Here is a 17,619-nt window from a genome sequence, read left to right as displayed (position 1 = left end):
ACTGCCCTTTGCTTTACTCCAGGGTGAACACATCAGAGCTTTACCCGCGCTGCATCGGCTAAACCCGAAACCATCCCTGTGGAGGCTGAGCTCAGTTCAGTGTCACGTATCCAAATCCTTCAAAAACTTCTCTTACCCAATTTTATACCTCACGATTCCTGATTAGCTGCCAAGTGCTATGAAGTACAATCACTTTAGCCTTTGACCATTTGCTCTCTGTGACAGGTGATGCTCACACCTGACATGTTTGCCTTCAAACTAATAACTGCCTTTAAGATTCTGATCTAATTTGGACTCAGCAGAATTAATCTGACCACAAAGCACAGAAACAAGACGGACACTTCATTTGTTTCCCACCACCTTCCACTTCTCTGTCTTACAGGTTTCAGTTCTTTATTCTTACACATCCAGTTAAGGGCCTTGTTGATCTGTTTCTACAGCTCAGTCAATCATCTTAACTGGATCAGACATGCAGGAGTAAACCTGAACAAAAAACTTGTTGAACAAGAAGAACGTGAGGACTGTAAAGCTGAAATATCCCTGTATGGATTCAGATTTTCTTGCTGCACTACATAAGTCCTGTAATAAAGGTTTAGTGTCCTGGTTTACCCACAGACTGTATAAAACAAGGAGACGTAGTCACCATGAGGTCACTTGTTGGTTTGTGGACCTATGTTAGGAAACCTTGAGTTTGGCATTCAGGGTGGAGCTGAATGATGGATGTCAATGATGCATTGCTATGCCTCTATCCTGATTGGTCATTGTGGTAGAGACTTGTCAAAAGGTGGCCACGCCCTAAAGGATCTCCTGTGTATTGTCTGTTTAACACTAAATAAGACCATCATTTACAAAATGAACATCATGCTGTATTGAAGAAGACTTGCAACTAGTGACTGAGATCATAAAGTCATTAGGAACAGGAGGTAATAATCAGCTCCTCAGGATGTCACCATGGCATCAATTAACGCAAATTCAGCTAATTCCCGTGTATTCTGCACTAGCATGCAATTTCGTCCAATCACCACAACTTTACCCCAAATCTGACAATCTGAAAAGTGTAAAAAATCTCATTTCACTGAACAGCTATTAACAGGTTTAATGATAGAGTCGAGCTGTTTCGGTGTCAGTGTGAGTTTGTTGAGAGCGTTAAATGACTCGATGACAGATGTTAGCGACTGCTGCTGTGTTAGCTTGTGCTAATCCATGCAGAGAAAGTAGGAGGAGAGCAGCTGGCAGAGGCCATCCTTCAGTGCTGCGTCAAATAATCCCCACAGCATCACAAAGAGTTTCTAATTCTGTGGGAAACACTCAACGCTCATAATAATTGGACAAGAGATTTACCTGAGGCGTAGGGCAGGAAGCAGCTGGGGTTGAACTCCAGCTTCTTCATGAAGCGGATCTGGCCATTGTCACGGAGACAGTAGAGGTTCCTCTCACCCAGGACGAAGATGGAGGAGGAGGAGTGGGAGAAGGAGGGCACACAGAGATCCAGGGCCTGTTCTCCCAGGATAAAGGTCCAGTCAGGCTGGAGGAGGAGAACACACACACAAACACACACACACACACACACACACACACACAGTTACAGCACACTTCCTGAATTTCTTAAATTTTAAACGAACAATCACGACTTAAGCTCTGAGTGACAATTTCTTTTTTTTTTAAAGATATCCTTTAGGGCACCTCCACCTTTAATCAACAGGACAGTGAAGTGTGAAAGGGGGAGAGACACACAGCAAAGGGCCACAGGCCGGAATCGAACCTGGACTGCCGCGGCAACAGCCCTGCACATGGGGCGCCCGCTCCATCCACTAAGCCACCAATGCCCCTGAGTGACACATTTAAGGTCTTTGCACACTGAGTATGTTTTTTTGTTTTGTTCAAAATTGTTGCACGTCTAAAAATAAATATAGCCTAAAGTTGTGTGATTCCTGTTTGCACACTGAGTCTGAAACTTTCGTCCATCACTGAAATTTTCAGAAAAGGTTTGTCTGTTTTGTGTTTTTCACATCCGTCAGAGTCTTTAGAGACGTTAGACCACGAATCAGTGAAGAAAATGTGGTGGCAGGACACAGCTGAGACAAGACAGAGGAACAAGGCACAGAATCATTTCATAGCTCCGACAGCTACGTTCAACAGGTCAGACTGTGATATTCAGGTGGATGAAGATGAAGAGGAGGAGGATGTGGAGACAGAGAGGGAGGACAGCTCTGCCCTGTCATGCAGCTGCGGCGCCAAATGTAAGACAGGGAGGGAGTGTGTAAGGTTTCTGTGCCTAACAACTTAATTAAAAAAAAAGCATCCAAAAAATGAACTCAGCATGAAAAGGCCTTCACTGTCTGCAGCACTGTTAATGTCTTGTCACTAAAATCCATCTCTTTGTTTCAGTATTCAGATTTAATAAAGGCAGAAATGTGGACAAATGTATTTCGGCTTTGTATTTCGGAGACATGTGATCTGTGTGTCTTGGCGTTCATGGCTCTGATGCTTTTCATGCAGCTGAGGGAAAATTTAAGTGTTTGTGTTCCAGAGTTTCAGACGGGATGATGATCTAACTCCTGTCCCACTGAACGTCAGTAGTAAATTGCAGGAGTATTAAAATAGTGAGGACGTTTTTCCTCACTGACATTCAATACATTCTCCAGCATTAAAAAGTCAGACTAATTATAAAGATCAATATGATTTAAGGTTATGGCTAAATGGCAAACAGCACTGTTTGTGCTGGTGCCTTTCATTTGTACTCACGTCTCTTTACCTTCTTTATTCCATCGTGCCGATCTTTCATACAACACTGCAGCAGTATATGTCTAACTGTCAAATCTAACTGTTGTTTGCAGTTATTAGTACTTTAATTTTCCAGGTATTATTTAATGTCTGTTATATTCTGTGCACGTCTTTGTTGACATGCAGGAGGCCTCTCAGGGGCTTCTTAGTTGTTGACATGTTGGAGTGACTGACTGCACCTTTACACACACACACAACCCATCAGGGGCCGTGTCCACAAAACAATTTTTCCTGAGGCCAGCTTATTTTATGTTGTAATGGGAGCACCGTGTATTTATGTTACACTACAAACGCCACCAGCGTGATGAGGCACTGAGCATGAATTCTGCCCTGAGCGCTGCAAGTAGGGCTTTGTTTTTCTGAGTGCTGAGAGATGACAAATTTCCAAGTTTGGGTAAAATGCTAAAAGGAGGGACAAATACCACAAAGACCAACCGTCACATTTCAAGGCCCTGACACACCAAGGTGACGGTCGGCTGTCGGTCATTGTTTGGTTGACGATGAGTGTCTGTCGCTATTGTTGGTGCAGTGTGTCCTGCAGCATTGTCCCTCGTCAGTCCCCATTGTTTTTTATTGGCCAATTCAGCATCTTAAATCAGCAGCGATGGAGCTGAGCTCAGGTGAGCTGAGCTCAGTGAGTAAAGGAGGAGCTACAGTCCAGAGGGAGTGAGACCAAACCAACTTGTTCCATAAGGTCAGATTATTTTTCTCTTCAGCAGAAACGTTTCCTGATGGTTTGTGTTATTGTTCACTGGCGCACGGTAAATATGCTCTGATTGTGTTGTTCATGTGCTAACTGGCTAACTAGCATCAAGACGCTCTTCCTGTTTCCCTTTTTCAATGATGGATATAGACGACCGCCGTCTGCTGCTGTGGAGAGTTACTTCCTCTCAGCAGGAGCAGAACGTATGTGCTCTTTGGCCGTCAGCTGAGACACAGCGATGTGAGGCGACACAGGACGGAGCCTTTGTCGCTGCTAATTCTCTTAAGTCAGTTTGGTGTGTCTTGGCTTCAACAGCTGAACATGGAGGAGAAATATGTTAATGTAGTTTGTATATATATTAATATAGATTATGTATCCTCTCAATAACCACTAAGACCGACGGGTTCGTCCTCTCTTTCTACAGCCTTCTGCCTTTCCTTCATGCAGAGAGAGCGAGCACTCAATAACGCACTACGAATTGTAGCAACCAGATGCAACCAAAGCGTCTCAGCTGAAAAATGCTGCGCCTCCAAAGCGCTCACGAACGCTCCCAGCTGAGGTGGCACCTGGTGTTTCCAGAGGAGCACCTGGTGTTTTAAGCTGACGCTGTTGTGTATGTTGCAAACATTATTGTTTGTCAGACCTTTAACATGTTCAGCCCAAAGTCTTACAAAGAATCCATTTTTCCAAAATATGGATTCCTCTGTTGTTTATATTTGATCATGGAAAACAAAATTACATTTAACATTTCTGGGAAAAGCTGCTTTTAAAATCCTTATCAGTATTCAGTGCATCTCTGGCAGCTGGTGTGTCTGGCACTCACCGTCAGCCTCTTGCCTCCAGTCTTGAGGGGCAGGTCGGGATCCTGTCGACTCTCTGCCTCTGTAGCCACAGCCAGAGTCTCGTACCTGAGAGACAGAGACACACACAGCTGCTTATACAAACACACACTGAGTGTCTGTGGATCAGTGTCAGTCTGCTGTCAGCGAAGTGTTAGAGAGATGCTTGCTGCCACAGTTTCAAAAGTTGTTTTCTGAGCCAAAACATTTCAGACATGTCAAAATATGAAATGTATTTGCATTCAAAACAGTGAATTCAGGGTTGATCTGCTGCTGAGATGAAAATACTCTTAAAACAGTTGATGACTCAAATGTAGAAGTCGGAGGGAATCTTTGACGTCCCTCAGACCTGACCCCCTTTTTTAACATTACAACTCTGTTTACTGTAAATTTAACCTCTGATCTGACTTTAGCTGACCTCTAAGACAGGCCAGCAACAGATTTAAGTTTGTTCAGTTTTGATTAAGTAGGTCAGTGTTGGCTGCTGGTGGAGCTGAGTGTAGGGATGGGAACCGAGAACTGGTTCCAGTTAAGAACCGGTCCAAATTTGTCTGATCCATCTGAACGGTGTGCCTCCAAGATAATCAGTTCCTTTTTTAAATGCCATTCTATGACACTGTGCACGAGTGCCGCTGCTTCCCAACTGAGCAGCTAAATCAAAATGTCCAAATATTCTCTTATCTCATCCACACTGTGTTCAGACTCACAGATAATAAGACTGTGTACGCCGACTTTTTTCCCTGCACAGAAAATTGATCAGGAGTTAATGAGGCAATCGATAAAGAATCAGTGGCTGGTTTCACAAAACACCTCAAGTAGAGCTTAATTTCTCCTTAGCTGAGGGACTTACTTAAAAGTGTTGCTTGCACAGAATCCCTTACAAGGTTTTCTTAGTTGAGGAAAAATGTTAAGACATGTCCTGGATTGAAAAATATGATACAGCAGTAAAATTCATGTTTCCATGGAGACGTTTGTTTTCTTGCACTCGTGCTTCTTGTGTTGTCGTTTCACAAAGTTGGCCTATAGATTGTTTAAAAAAAAAAAAAAAAAAGGCGGAGGAAAATTTAACAAGAAACAAATTGATCAGAGGAGGAAATAAAACTTGTACAGAAACTTTGAGAAAAAGGACATCAATTTGATCTGCAAATATCAGCAAACAAAATAAACTAATGTTGGAGGAAACTGCAACGAAAATTAATACAAGAAGGACAAAGCTGCAGAAAGTAGAACCGACTTTAATTTGTCGGACAGATTGTGAACTGATCAGATCTACAGTGTCAAATCATCTGCTGATTGTGCAGAAAAGATGCATTAATTTTCTTAATTTATCTCCATAAACTAAGACACATTGTGTTTAGGAGTCACAGGTAACTTATGTTTTTTTTTGTGGGACCTTTAACTAACTTTAAGGGATTTCTAAAGTATAAGACCAAGATAACAAAACCTAAAATACTTAAACATTTTAAGGAAACCTTACAGAGAAGATTTAATGGTATTTTGTGCAACTGGTTTTGTTTTAAGGAAACTTGAACTCAGACTTAAAGGAAAATCCTAACTTAAGGTGTTTTGTGCAACTGGCCACAGGCCAATAAGCAGAATCAATAGTGGCACTGATATCAACACACTCTGCACTGTGCAGGAGTATTTCTCATTTCAGATATTCCACAGCCGGTCTAAAAACTCACATTAGTGACTCTCCTGTTTCACATTTTGCTTCTTTTACCTCGAGTCCAAAACCACAACAACACCAGATATTTTCCTGACAGAAGTTCCGTCTGTGCGGTCGGGGCAGAAATCCTAGTACACTTCACTTATTCAGTTTTTATTAAAGTCCAACACTGTATAACATGTTCATTATTAAGTGAGTCCACGGCGAGCGTCTCATATTCTCTGCTCTCTTTTACAGCTTCTGTCAGGTCACTCAACAAGCTGCTGACCTGCTGCTCCCCGGAACTGCGGTCTATCAGTTTTAATCAGCGAGCCGTTGGCGACTGGCTGAGGATAAAGTGGTCAGACTGATCTGTGGTCAGTTGATGTTGGCATCTTCAGCATCGGGAGTTTTCCAGTAAGAAGCTGGCAGTGGGAGCAGCTTGGCGGGAATCTATCCTTCTCCTCTAACACCTGGATGAACGGAGAGCCGGCCCAACTGAGCACCGCAGCCCAAACACGACATAACTGCTGATACATCCACTCACAGTTTTCTCACTCAGTGTTTCATATTTGGACCTGAAACCAGCTGTTGATCGGAGCCGGCAGGTCTGAAATCCATCTGATAGGACTATGATACAACATGGCTGCCACATTGTCAAACCAGCCATCTTGACACCAGGAGAACTGTTTCTGATCAGTAGATAACAACACTTGGGTGATGTCAGAAACCTAACTGGACAAACTGACACCACAAAATAAACAAAGACGTCAATCATATTACAATTTTCGAAAGATGCTGCTGAATAAACTCCATGAACACAAAGCAAAATGTGTCTCCAAAGATTTATTGATCAATTTACTGATTATTTTTGATTCCTAGTATCTTCCTCCAGCTGTCTACGCACTGTGTGAAACTTATTTGATGTTTGTTTGTTTGAGTGGCTCATCTGTTCCTTTTATGCATTGCATTGTGGGACTAGAGTATGAACTGCACATTCAAAGGTAAGGTGTTTTTAAATGATGTACACTGACTTTTTAGCCACACATGTGGCTGGTCGACCACTTTGTATCAGGCAGAATTATCTCAACAACTACTGGACGGGTTGTCATGAAATTTGGTGCAGACATTCATGGCAGAGTCCTGCACCGAGTCAGGTACCCGACAGATGACCCGACCTGGTGCAGAACTCTGATTCACGGTCACCTCAGGATGAATTTAATATATTTGGTGATTGTCACTGGGCCAAATTTCAATTTACAAAATTGCGAATAATCATTCATTAATTTTCTGTAACTGCTCATCCTGTTACAGGGCCACAGATGTGCTGGAGACTATAATCCAGCTGACACTGAGTGAGAGGCAGGGTCCAACCAGGACAGGTCGCCAGACCATCGCAGAGCTGACACAAAGAGACAGACAACCATTCACACTCACATTCACACCTACAGATATAGTCGACTATCAGAAAGAAAAAACTTTTATGCCACGTCTGTTTCGCAATGAACTGTGGTGGGCAATTCAATCAGTAAAGTTTGCAACTTAAAGGGATAGTGCAGCCAAAAATGAAAATTCAGCCATTATCTACTCACCCATATGCCGAGGGAGGCTCAGGTGAAGTTTTAGAGTCCTCACATCACTTGTAGAAGCAAGCGCGCAAACATGAGCGCGGTGTCCAGAGAGGCAGTCAGAGCTACAGGCTACAATGAGGCTAAAAACAGAGTTCAAATGAGGTTTTTCCGGACAACTTTTTATGTCGGGGCTTCAGGACACTTGGATCACTACGGACGAGCAGTATGGAAATATTTTGTGGTTTCAATGATGTGTTTTTGACGTTTGAATCTGGGGCGCCGTCAGCCTCCATTAGGTGGAGTTGTGCTGCTACCTCCTCTCCCCTTGGATCTCTGCAAGTGATGTGAGGACTCTAAAACTTCACCTGAGCCTCCCTCGGCATATGGGTGAGTAGATAATGGCTGAATTTTCATTTTGGGGTGCACTATCCCTTTTTAAGCTGACTCTCTGGAAGTTTGCAGAAAGTCAACTTTAGGGTTCTTGTGGACTGGATGAATTGTAGATTTGGAGCCCTCAGCGCTCCCAAACTTCTCGAGAACACGCCTGCACAGTACACGAGTCTGCAAGTATGGTGAATTTTGGAAATTTGGATTCAGGGGAAAAAAAAAATGTTGAGATACTTAAAGTCTAAAGAGGGCACAGGACCGCACTCTAAACATTAAAAAAACGTGTGTTTTGAAGTGGAGGTGTTTCTGCAGAGTGAACGCCAAATGACACGTCAAATTTAGTGGCGTCAGGAGTGATGCACGGTGGTACAGTGGTTAACATTGTTGCCTCACAGCAAGAGGGTTCCTGATCTGAACCCAGGTGGGGAGGTTGAACCAAGCCCTGTGTGTATGTGTGTAAAGAGAGAGACAGAAAAAGGGGGCCAGAAGGTGAAGGTGCACTCACACAATGTTTCTGCAAGTTGGCCAGTTAATATAATATCTTACCTGGAACGCTGCTTCGTCATTTTTTGTCCCACAAATTATATTTTCTGGTGCAATTATTTATTCGATGGCATGATTCTAATAAACATAACTGATGTACTGATGATGCAGTGTTTATCATAACAGGCCATGATGCTTTTTGCAAAATAATCTAAATAATTACAAAAACACATAATAAATTTGAAAAATATTATTGGAATATAAATCCTATGATATCATACAACTGTAGAATTTAATAACCAGTTACTCTGCACAAACATGTCGGCAAATAATGGGTGTAAAAGTGCATACTGAGTGTTTGTAAGAGCAAATCCCAGATAAGAAGACTTTGGTAAATGTCAGAATCTTCTTTAAACTGCATAAAATTTCTCCTTAAGAACGTTGGTGAACGAGGCCCAGTGTACAAAGGAACAAATGAAGTTTTAAACTTTGATGTTTGCAATGCAACACAAGATTTACAGCCATGAACCCGTCCATACAGTAGCTGTCTACCCGCTGAGCAGACTAACGAGCTGCTTTATGGATGACTGCCAGTAAAGAAACCTTTTCATCACACCGTGACTATTTCCTGGGGAAGAAAATGGACGAAAATATATATTAAACATGTCAGCGGTTATAAGCTTTGGGAGCAGCACTCGATGGATCGACAGCCGGCCGACTGCTGCTCGAGTGAATGGATTAAATTCAGACTAATAATCCTAAAACAACACCAATAAAATAACTGTATTCTTTCACTCCACCCTTCACTTAGATGTCTTATTAATGATGGGATGTGAGGGAGCATGAATTAAAAAAGTTGGTTGGTTGTTGGTTTAAGTTTTATGAAGGAGGGTAAAAATCACACAAAGCACCGTGTGTGCAAGAGAAAAATTGAAAACCCACAAAAATCTGATTATTCACTTGCATGCCTAAAGTATGAGGAGGGAGAACAACACACACACATACACACATGCGCGCGCACACACACACACACCACTGGCAGTGACATACACTTGGGAACGCTGGGTATTTTTTTTGTTTGCCATTTAAAAGTGTTTGTGGTGACGGTGGTTCGCTCTCTCACACACGTGGACAAAGTTTTGGTTGGGCCTGATTCTGTGTGTGTGTGTGTGTGTAGGCGGTATCAGTCGCCATGTAGAGTGGAGGACACTGAGGTTGAGGAAACAGTCTTCTCATTTATATGAAAGAGGATCTCTCTGAAAAACTCCACAAACAAACACTCATTTACCTCCAACATATACATCATACATACATACACACACAGATTATACAAACACACACTACATGCATATGCTCTCTCCATGTCATGGGTAAACACAAACTAAAATCTCAAAACTGACGCCAACACACACACACACACACACACACACACACACACACACACACACACGCACAGAAACTAAATCAAGCTCTCATTCATCAGAGCAGGAGACGGTCCAACAGGCTAAATAAACGGAGCCAGGCAGAACAGTTTGACCAGTCATCTGATATTAAATGTATAACAGTCAGTGAAGCCTTGACCCCGTCACCTGATACAGAATATATATAACACTCTGTAAACATCACTGCTCAGCTGTGCAAAAGTTTCTCTCCTCAAGATTTCTCTTTAAATTCTGCAAGAATCTGAATGGCCAAACACCACAAGAGGAGAGTGAGAATGTGTCTGTGTTGTTTGAGTGTACTGACCCTTTAAGAGTGATGTAAGAAGTATCCTGAATCAAGTGATAAGGCTGAGACCCACAGAGACTTCATGACATGCATCTTAACAAACGGCTTGTTCACAATCATGTGGCTATTATGATGCACAAAAGTCAGACGCACGGCAGGAAGTGATAAACCCATGTACTGTGTAATTTGGATATATAGGAAAGGGACTACATAAAAGTGTTGGATAAAGCAGCAGGTAGGGTCAGAAAAAATTAACTCATGTTGGACGTGATCCACACAAAACAAAGAAAAGTGATTTTTCTGACATCTTGACTGATTAGCTTGGTGTGGACATGATCATTACAAATGACCTCATCCTCCAGACCTCCTAACGTTACGGTGATCCGATGACAGAGTCTCGTGGACTATGACTATTTTGTGTGCGGTTGGGTCGACGACTGAAATGACGACTGTCTTGGTTTTGGCCGAGTGAGTAAATGTGTTTGAGTTTAACGGAGATTTATATTTCAACTCTATACACAGATGCACTGCTGCCAGGCTAACATTGCCAGGAAACGTTAGCTAACTTTAGCTACTGTTTTCTACCCATTGGGTCAACCGTTCCCAGAGGTCTGGTGAGACAGTAAAAATCTGGGTCGTGTATAAAAACACGGACAAGTTGTCACAGCTCACTGTAATTGTTTCCAACTCGAGGCATGTTCAACACAAGACTTTAGCATTTACGTATGACATGAGTTGACTCTGCTCCTCCACACTGAAGATGGAAATTTTTGATCCACATTTGTTTCTGTTTCTCCGTTTGGATTGAACAGCACAGATCATAGCCATTTGTTCAGTGTTGGTAGTCTTTGCCTCCAGTTACCTGCCCTCCATCTGGACAGCACAGCAATGTGCAATGTGCAATGTCATTGGCAAAGAAGCTACTGGATGCAGACTGCTGCCCTGCCACTAACTGACCATTTAATCCGCCTCCCCCTTCCACTATCTGTGTATTACCATTTTTTAAATCCCCTTTGCTACTTTGCTACAACATCTTAGCTGACAACTTACAAGCTGAAAGTTTCACAGAGAGATTTGCAGCGTGCAATAAAACATACCTGCAGTATTCCTCCAGTAAATTGTTGTACAGATCTAACACAAATAAAACAAATTGTGAATGCACCTCAGAAAAGCAGACACTCCATCTCGCTGGACTCTCATGCCCAGTGTGATCCATTTTTTGACACAGCCAATCAGAGTTTATTGGCCACATCTTTTTTACCATGGTAGCAGCATGCTCCAGTGACACTGTCTTCATGAGTTTCTGTGATATCATCATAATAATGTTCTGCTCATACAGCCAGCAGATCGAGGGAGTTCCTCCAGAGCTGAAGTATCGTCAGGCTTCACCTCTAGAGCTCCAATTATCAAATTAGTTTTGTCTTTGTTACCACTAAAGGTTGAATCACACAGTTGACATAGACGTCTCTGTGGCGTTTTCATGAATGGACAACTATTAAATGTTGATGGTACATCAGTGTTTACTTGTGTTGCCAGGCGGCCTACTTGTCAGGTAACGTTCCTCCATTAACACTCATTGACTTCTCGCTTATCACCAGAATATTTTGTTTTTAATGCTCCCTGGCATTTTGGAGAATTTTGCAATGACTTCATTCAGCATAAACACCTCTGTGCATGCCTGTAGCACGTGCACTATCTACAAAGACCTGTGCCACATCGTCTTCCGAGAGTGTGAACAAACCTTTAGTTTCCCCTCAGCAAAAGGAGGTTTGCACAGAGTGAGTGTTTCAACTCAATCAGCCTTTTTAATGACGATGCTTGCCGCCCCCCCGAGCACACATTTTGCAAGGACACAGCTGCACCCTGGGCTCGGTACTACCCAAGATACTTGGTTTGAAGAAATACAAACAAGCCAGAGTGTCTCTTCCCTTATAGCAGAATGATGTTTGCTTCCAGAACTTTCTGTACCTCTGACGCAGCACTGTGGAGATCTGACTACACGAGACTACACGCCATATAAATACAACACAGAGGAGTCTGCTGTAGAAATTAAAACATATCTCCAGCATCTCAATCTGTCACATTACAGCCCTGTTTGTTTTCTGCCTACAGAGGTAAGTGTCAGCTGTTTGAACATTCAATACCAGCTGAATGAACTACCTCAATTTAATCCATTAGGTCTAAAATATATCTGAAAGTAACCCAGAGTTATTTCAAGCTTTCTCTTCCAGTGCTCGTCTTTATTGATTTAAGCTATTGAATTTTTATTTATTGATATATTTATAGTGCAGGGGGCCATCATCCCATCAGCTCCAAGTCGACTGCGAAGCACTTCAGCTGAAACATAATTTGTTGATGCTCTCTCAGAGCTGTATCAGGACTGCGTCTGCTCTGCTAAGTCGCTGCTCAATCACTTCCTGTCACTACTGCTTTGCATCAAAAGCTTTTATTGTGAAGCTTCTACAGGAACTTCATTGTGTTTATCACCAAAGTTATCAGCAGGTACTGACAGAGGCCACAGTGCACAGCACACTGAGAGCGTCTTATATATTTGTGTCTTACATATTTGAACGAAAGATCTTCGCTTATATAAACATGTGAAAAATGATCTTTGTTTAGAAAAGTTGCAGAAAAACTGGGAGCAATTTGGGGCTCTGTGTCTTCCTCAGGCACACATGGACACGAGGACCTGATTTTGATTTACAAAGCAAAGGTGCAAAAAGGAGCTCGTTCAAACTATTATGTTAGTTTGGGGTGTTACACTTCACGCTGTCATGGAAACAACAAGCTTGTTGCTATAAGTGACGCTGTGTTGTCTTGGATGTAAAGGTTTCTGCTCTACGTAATTTACCACAGAGTGTACATCCCAGGGCTGTGTGTGTGTGTGTGTGTGTGTGTGTGTGTGTGTGTGTGTGTGTGTGTGTGTGTGTGTCTGTGTGTCTGTGTCCAGGGAGAGTAGTGATGTCAGTGTTTCCACGGTGATATCTTGTCTGGAGAATCTCTTGATGGTGGTGGGGGGCACCCAGATAACAAACAGCTGGGAGAGAAAACTACACACACATGCTGCACACTCTCACACACTGTCAGAGCTCTCCACGACGATGCCAGAGGGAACTGGGAAGTGTGCATGTGCTTACATTAAAGAGAGGTACTTTCCGATCAAACTGTGTGTGTATCTGTTTCGGTCCACCCAGACGAGCTGTGCAGAGCGAGCAGATGTCTTTAAGATGGCGAAGCGTTCGCCAGCGCCATTTACTAACCATCAGCAGCTGAGACTGAGGATGGTGGACGACTCCACGTTACCTCAAATAACTTCAGAGCTGCTGCAGCTCACGGACGAGCTGAGTGAGTTGAATTCATTTAGGGAATTCTTTATTAACTATCATCGATCAAACATGTCTTAAATACATGTGTTACTTTACTTGGCTGTTTTACTAGGGCCGCACAACTGATCAAAATGTTATCAAATTACAATATGGCTATGTGCAATATCCAAATTGCAGAAGCTGAAATTTTTTGATAAAAGGTAACATGTCTCACAATACGCCATTATAAATGCGCTGTGGTGCTACATAAGCCCCTTTTACGCTGCCAGATTTTCGGTGAATGTTGAGCCGTTTTGCCGGCAAGCTGTGAGCGTTTAGACACACAGAGCCGGATTGGCGAGTTGATCCAAGCCGCCCAATTTTCCGCCTCGTAGGGTAGACATATTGGTGGATCCCTTTTGGTTTAAAAAGAACGAGGCGGCCTTCTGCAACAGGAGGGGCTGTTGATGACTTGTGGGAGGAGCTGTTGATGACTTGTGGGAGGAGCTGTTGATGACGCCGCACGTACGAGCCACTGGCGGTGGATAAACAGGAAACAGCTGATAGCAGGAATTAGCGAGCAGCTAGTAGCAAGAGGGAAACACAAACCTGACAGACACTGTAAAGATGAGCAACTGGGGAGACAAGGAATTGCGCGCCCTCCTTGTCCTCGCAAACGAAGAGGCCATTAACCGTCAGATGACGGGGACGGTGAAGAACAGGCCGACTTACAAGAGAATCGCCGAAGGACTGACCAGCCGCGGCTTCCCTCCCACGTCACTGTTTACGTCACATGCTGAGCTACACGTTTTGTTACTTGCTCACGCCCCCCATTGCCCCGAAAAAGGCACATTCTGTATAAACAAAAGTAGGTAGGCGGCATTTTGCTGCACTCCCTGATTTTGTTTTTATACTGCCAATGCTGAAAAAACACTGATTGGGCTTTCCTGCAAATTTGCACAATTCCTGTTTAAAAAGAGCTGCAGATGCCCTGACCCACAAAGCATATTCCAGATGTAAGTGAACATGCTTGCTTGATACAGAACCCGGCAAAAATCCCCTCAGCATTTGTATACTTTCTTCAATATCTGCCTTTAAAAGGCAGATCACGACGATATACTTTACTTTTACTTTAGCAAAAATTCAGCAAATGTAAATCATCATTTTTAAATTTGGAATAAAACGTCATTACTTTCTAGTATAAACTGATTTACATCAACAGTTGGGTGAGGTTAAGTGTAATAGGGCATTCAGACAATTAAAGAAGGTTATACTTTACAAAAGAATGTCTGCATAAAAACTGTTAGAAATCCAATGGCCTGTCCGCGGGCCGTCCAAAGGTGAGTTTTGATTATTATGATATGATGAACAGCAGCTGTATTTGTTGTTGTTTAAATGGTTTACTCATACAACATATTGTTAGAAAGCTTCACTCCTCGTGGTGCCATTAATGCTCACCATCTCAAAATACAACCAGCAGCATGTTCCAAAAAAGCTTCTGTCAGACAAACAAATGAACTAGCTATAACTCCGCTATGAAGCCACTGACTGCTGCTGCATCCTTTCAAACCTTCACATTTCTCCACATATTATCCATCATGTCTCTGTCCTGCATGGAAACAAACCCACCGGGCGGCGGCCATGATGGAGGCCAGTTCCTGACCTTTTGATTGACACCTCACTGAGCCAATAGGAGCTTCCAGTGCTGTTGTAATGGCCTCAATAGCCAATCAGAGCCTGAGCTGAAGGAACACATTTTCTGTAGTTTAGAGGTATTTAAAGAGCCAGTGATTGGCTCACCTCCCCCAAGGATTATGGGTCCTGTAGTCACTGGCGCTTTAAAGCTGAGCCTTAACCCCACAGTGACCCCTCAGTGAGGTCACAGACTGTTATACATGTACAGAAATGATAAACAAATGGCTCCTGTGTCGTATTCAGGGTTAGGATTTGTTTTTTGTTTTTTTTTTATCAAGTTGGGTTTTCTAGAAGTGTTTTAAACACAGTGAGCTCCTGAACAGACATTTCTGTCTGAGCTGATTAGTTTTTCCACTCATGATCACACATTCAGTTCGTTGTTTTAACCTCTGTGAACAACACCTCAGAAAAACACGTGTAAATGTTGATTCTCTGTGATATTGTTTCTACTCTGAATTCTGACTATGTGAGGCTTCATAATATGGCCCCATTGTGTTTTACAGCTAACACCTCCCAGTTCTCCCAGTTCTCCCAGTCTGAGTCATCTGCAGCAGCTTTTTTCAACAAAGTATTCAGGCGAAGATAAAATAAAAACCCTCTTATTTCAGTGTGTTGTAACTTGTATAACTCATGACAGAAGCACTGACAGTGATTCTGACTGTTCAGTGTTACCTTAAAATGAGACCATGCATGGACATGTACTAAAATGGAACAAGAGCAGCTTTCAGTTTACTCTGAGTCATCCTTGGAGAGGCGTTTTAGGTGAACTTTAACAGGACCTTTAAGAGATTTTAAAGGCCAACTTCAAGGATTTGGGGGTAACATTATTGCATGACAAATAATTAAATATATCACAGAGAATAAAGTAGTCCTTTCAGAAACTGATCGAGTTGTGTTGCAACGATCAGCCTGAACATTTTTAGGAGTGTTCGGGCGGTTTTGAATATTCTGAAATGTTCCTAAAATATATTTCCACCTCCAGACAGTTCTGTATTAACGTGTAACATGTTGCACTGCTGTGTGAGTGAGATGAAGGAACTTGAGTACTTCTCCTTTTTCATCTCAAACCAAAATGCTACCTTCAGACTGCAGACATCTGAACAACTGTAGATCACTGTAGATAAACATAACAAACATTTTCCATTTCTCAGTTGATGTATTTCACATGCAAGCAGTTTGACAGATTATTGATGATACTGACAGAATATTGAGGGAAACTTACTTGTAGCTCTCCAGCTGGCGTGCAGAGGACACAGTGAGGAAGCTGTCTGTTCTGGGGTTGTAGACCAGCGGGCCCGGCAGCAGGAAACCAGGCAGGAACCTGCCGAAGGAGTAGCTGTCCTGCTCGAAGAACATCAGCATCCCGTCCATGGACTGGATGCACAGGGAGTGGTGACCTGAGAGAGAGACGGGGAGATCATCCAGACAGTCTTATCCCAAACTGCAAAACACTGTTGAAAAGACAACTTTGCCGGCGTCTCAACAACGCTTAGATCTGATTGAAAAGTGAAAGATGAAAAGACGGATTGTTTATGAATTGTAAACATTTTCAGATTTATAAGTATTAAAAACAATCTTAACTGCAGCATGAAAAGTTCACAACAGAGATACTCAATTTGCTTTGTCTGGGGCCATATTTGTAAAGTGACAGGAGGTCAGGCGGCAGACACAGCAGCCCTGCACACGACACAAGGCCGTTTCTAGGATTTAAGGACATTAGGGGCTCAGCCGAGACCTCTGAAGCGGGGTGCATGGGATCCAGCTCTGGCACTAATTCTTAATAAACAAGCTCTATTTTGATGCTTTTTAATGCACTCTGGCACCTAATGTGTGTTAAAGGTGCAATTCCCAGTGTGAATCAGTTTATTTTTATTGTGAATTAGAAAATGGTGCGAGGGCCACCCAGCTCCCTGTCAGGGGCCAGATAATGGTCCAACCCCAAAAACAGACACTCAAAATGTTGCAGCAGGTGTTGTTGTCATGGCGAGCTGCCACAGATCAACTAATTTGTGGGAAAGCCTGTACAATATATTTTACTCTTGTTAAAAACAGGTATTACATGTTTTGGTTCCATCTTGTGTTTTGTGACGACTCAAACTTTTGAGTATTTAAACACCAACGATCCTGAAACACGCTCATGGCTTCTGTTTTATTTCAGTCGTGATGTCGTGTGGTGCTGCGAGGTGTGTTTCTCCCTCTGGCTGAATCTGATATCTCCATTAACACCTCCACACAGACACACACACCTGGCTCTGGGTATTAACACGCACTAGAGTGTGTGTTTGTTAGGAGAGGCCTGATGGAGGACACATTAAGCCCTAACACACACAAACACACACACAGCGACACACAGGGCCATAAAGCAGTGGGGCTATGCGACCAGAGAACTATAATTAGGCCTCAACGCGCTATTAAAACTCACACTGCCATCAACTAGAGGTCAGAAGGACAGCCACCTACAGCGCAACACACACTC

The 17,619-nt window shown here is 42.8% G+C and overlaps 2 protein-coding genes across 3 annotated transcripts in view; one reads left to right on the top strand and one right to left on the bottom strand.

Annotated features, from left to right (window-relative positions):
- LOC125892608 (cathepsin S-like) overlaps positions 1–17,619 on the top strand; it is an 853,108-nt gene that overhangs the window by 253,867 nt on the left and 581,622 nt on the right. The window lies entirely within an intron of this gene.
- The window catches only part of bbs9 (Bardet-Biedl syndrome 9), a 244,923-nt gene that overhangs the window by 203,391 nt on the left and 23,913 nt on the right, over positions 1–17,619 (bottom strand). For both annotated transcript variants that reach the window (XM_049582619.1, XM_049582620.1), the window contains exons 6-8: positions 16,366–16,540; positions 4,311–4,395; positions 1,342–1,525 (exon numbers count right to left, since the gene is read on the bottom strand). In XM_049582619.1, the coding sequence (XP_049438576.1) occupies positions 1,342–1,525; positions 4,311–4,395; positions 16,366–16,540 (444 nt within the window). The remainder of the gene's footprint in view (positions 1–1,341; positions 1,526–4,310; positions 4,396–16,365; positions 16,541–17,619) is intronic.

The sequence above is a fragment of the Epinephelus fuscoguttatus genome, linkage group LG8, assembly GCF_011397635.1.
Source record: "Epinephelus fuscoguttatus linkage group LG8, E.fuscoguttatus.final_Chr_v1".
Taxonomy (NCBI): Eukaryota; Metazoa; Chordata; class Actinopteri; order Perciformes; family Serranidae; genus Epinephelus; species Epinephelus fuscoguttatus.
Note: the sequence above shows the minus strand (reverse complement) of the source record. Positions and strands in the feature narration are given on the sequence as shown.